Below are 2,018 nucleotides of genomic sequence, written 5' to 3'. Positions count from 1 at the left end.
CAGTTCTAGTTCAGTTCTAGTTCAGTTCTAGTTCAGTTCTAATTCAGTTCTAGTTCAGTTCTAGTTCAGTTCTAGTTCAGTTCTAGTTCAGTTTTAGTTCAGTTCTAGATATATACAATTATCACTTAATTTCTATAAATCTAAACTAAATAATAATATCTTTATTAGCGTCTAGAGCAACCCGAATGTTGTCCCCGAGAGTACTATACTTTGATGATGAAATGCTGGCAAGATGATCCTAGTAAACGACCAAAATTTTCTGAAATCTATGAAATGTTGCCCGACATGAAGCCCGAACAACTCAAGGCAGTAGCCAACTGTTTGGAAGCGAAAACTAAAGAACATTTGGTTTATCGACAGAATGATATAATCACGGTATTGGATCGTAACACGGGCACACCATATTGGAAAGGAGTTTTAAATACGGGCAAAACAGGTTTTTTTAATCCATCAAATACAGTAGCATATGTCGAAGGTCTTCCAACTTTGAACAGGTGAGACAAATAAATAAAAACAATAAAGGGAAATTTGTTAAATAAAAAAATCTACAGAGATTCCTTTAGTCGTAATGCTAACGAACGTTGTAGCAAACGTAAATTAAGAACTGAAATGATATCGAAACCTCAAAATGATTTTAAACATACCGGCCATGTTGGCATAGACGGAGCTTCCTTTGGTGATATTGCATTTTTGGGTACAACACAAAATGTAAGTTATTTTACTCCATAATAATATAAAAAAAATAATTGCTAAGTGACACTTTTTTATTTGTAGTATAATCATGTGCCACGACAAATTGTTACCCCCTATAAACCTTCAGAAGATATTGAACAAACACCTCTACTCTTACCGCCCACCCCAACTAGTCCGGATTCGTTGCAAACCGCTAGTGGTTATTTTGCTGACGATTCTGGCCATAATAATTCCACAATGAATCCTTCTTTCGTACCCTCGACTGAAAATACACCAAAACATTTTGCCAATAATGGTCAAACCGGCACCACATTCGAATTTCCCACACACAATACAAATCCATTTACGCACAAAACGATCGATGACAGTACAATGGCTCTTCAAAACAACAACTATGGCATTGATAGAGGTAAAGATAATTTACTGTGGCGTCATTCGTCCATTACAAATGGTAGTGGCGCTACCGGAGGAAGCGGTGTTACATTTGAAGAACCTCATGAATATCATGAAATATCCGACGATGATGAAATTACTCCCGACAAGTTAGATTTTGGACCATCTCTGTTAGATGAAATTAATTCGATGTTTGGTTCCATGTCTGCTACAGCCTCATCGTCAAAAAACTCTGAATCTGAGTCGCATAATGCGACTGCTAAACGTTCGGATTTTTCCGACTTAACTTCGAAATTAATACGTAAGAACAGTGCAGGCGGTAACAGTTCGAAAAAATCGAAAAATTCTTGTGGCACAGTTAAGCAAATTTCTGTAAAGGATGAAAAGATTCTCAATCATGCCATAGAAATAGCAAATGAAATAAGTGCTAGGTAAGTTTGTTAATCTAAAAAATAAGTTTTTATTTTAAAAATGTATTAATTTCTGAATGTCTAGATCCATGTGTGATTTGGTTTCTGATCCAACACCCTCGACTCAAAGTCCTAAACGTAAGTTTAGTTTTCGTTTTCCTCATTTAAGTGGTCATGGCAGTAGCGATAAATCTCATGGCAGTGTCATGTCCGCTGCCGGCGGCACTGGTGGCTCTACTACTCATATGAATTCATTATCTCCTCATTCGAAGAAGAAGAATTTTACGGAGGAACTTAAAAGCATACCAGACTTACAGGTAAGTTCAGTTTAATCGATAATTGTAACTTGTTAAATATTTAAAACTCAAACTTGTTAAAGAAACCTTTCCAGATCAGTGTTAGTTCAGTTCTAGATCAGATCTAGTTTAGTTCTAGTTCAGTTCTAGTTCAGTTCTAGTTCAGTTCTAGTTCAGTTCTAGTTCAGTTCTAGTTCAGTTCTAGTTCAGTTCTAGTTCAGTTCTA

The 2,018-nt window shown here is 36.1% G+C and overlaps 2 protein-coding genes across 2 annotated transcripts in view; one reads left to right on the top strand and one right to left on the bottom strand.

Annotated features, from left to right (window-relative positions):
* The window catches only part of LOC111676046 (activated Cdc42 kinase-like), a 19,356-nt gene that overhangs the window by 8,957 nt on the left and 8,381 nt on the right, over positions 1-2,018 (bottom strand). The gene's annotated exons all lie outside the window — the stretch shown is intronic.
* LOC124420576 (activated Cdc42 kinase-like) lies at positions 167-1,843 on the top strand. The gene is made up of 4 exons (XM_046953980.1): positions 167-494; positions 552-708; positions 775-1,517; positions 1,582-1,843. Exons 1-4 carry the CDS (start codon positions 214-216, stop codon positions 1,826-1,828), a joined length of 1,428 nt encoding a protein of 475 aa, XP_046809936.1. The 5' UTR covers positions 167-213; the 3' UTR covers positions 1,829-1,843.

This window comes from Lucilia cuprina, chromosome 6 (assembly GCF_022045245.1).
Source record: "Lucilia cuprina isolate Lc7/37 chromosome 6, ASM2204524v1, whole genome shotgun sequence".
In the NCBI taxonomy this organism is placed as follows: Eukaryota; Metazoa; Arthropoda; class Insecta; order Diptera; family Calliphoridae; genus Lucilia; species Lucilia cuprina.
This window is presented reverse-complemented; position numbering and strand designations above follow the sequence as displayed.

What these genes read in the sequence shown, in the direction of transcription:
- LOC124420576 (XM_046953980.1), top strand. Translation starts at nt 214, where the DNA reads ATGATGAAATGCTGGCAAGATGATCCTAGTAAACGACCAAAATTTTCT. An exon ending in GGTCTTCCAACTTTGAACAG is followed by an intron (nt 495 to 551) that starts GTGAGACAAATA and finishes AAAAATCTACAG; the next exon opens with AGATTCCTTTAGTCGTAATG. An exon ending in GCAAATGAAATAAGTGCTAG is followed by an intron (nt 1,518 to 1,581) that starts GTAAGTTTGTTA and finishes CTGAATGTCTAG; the next exon opens with ATCCATGTGTGATTTGGTTT.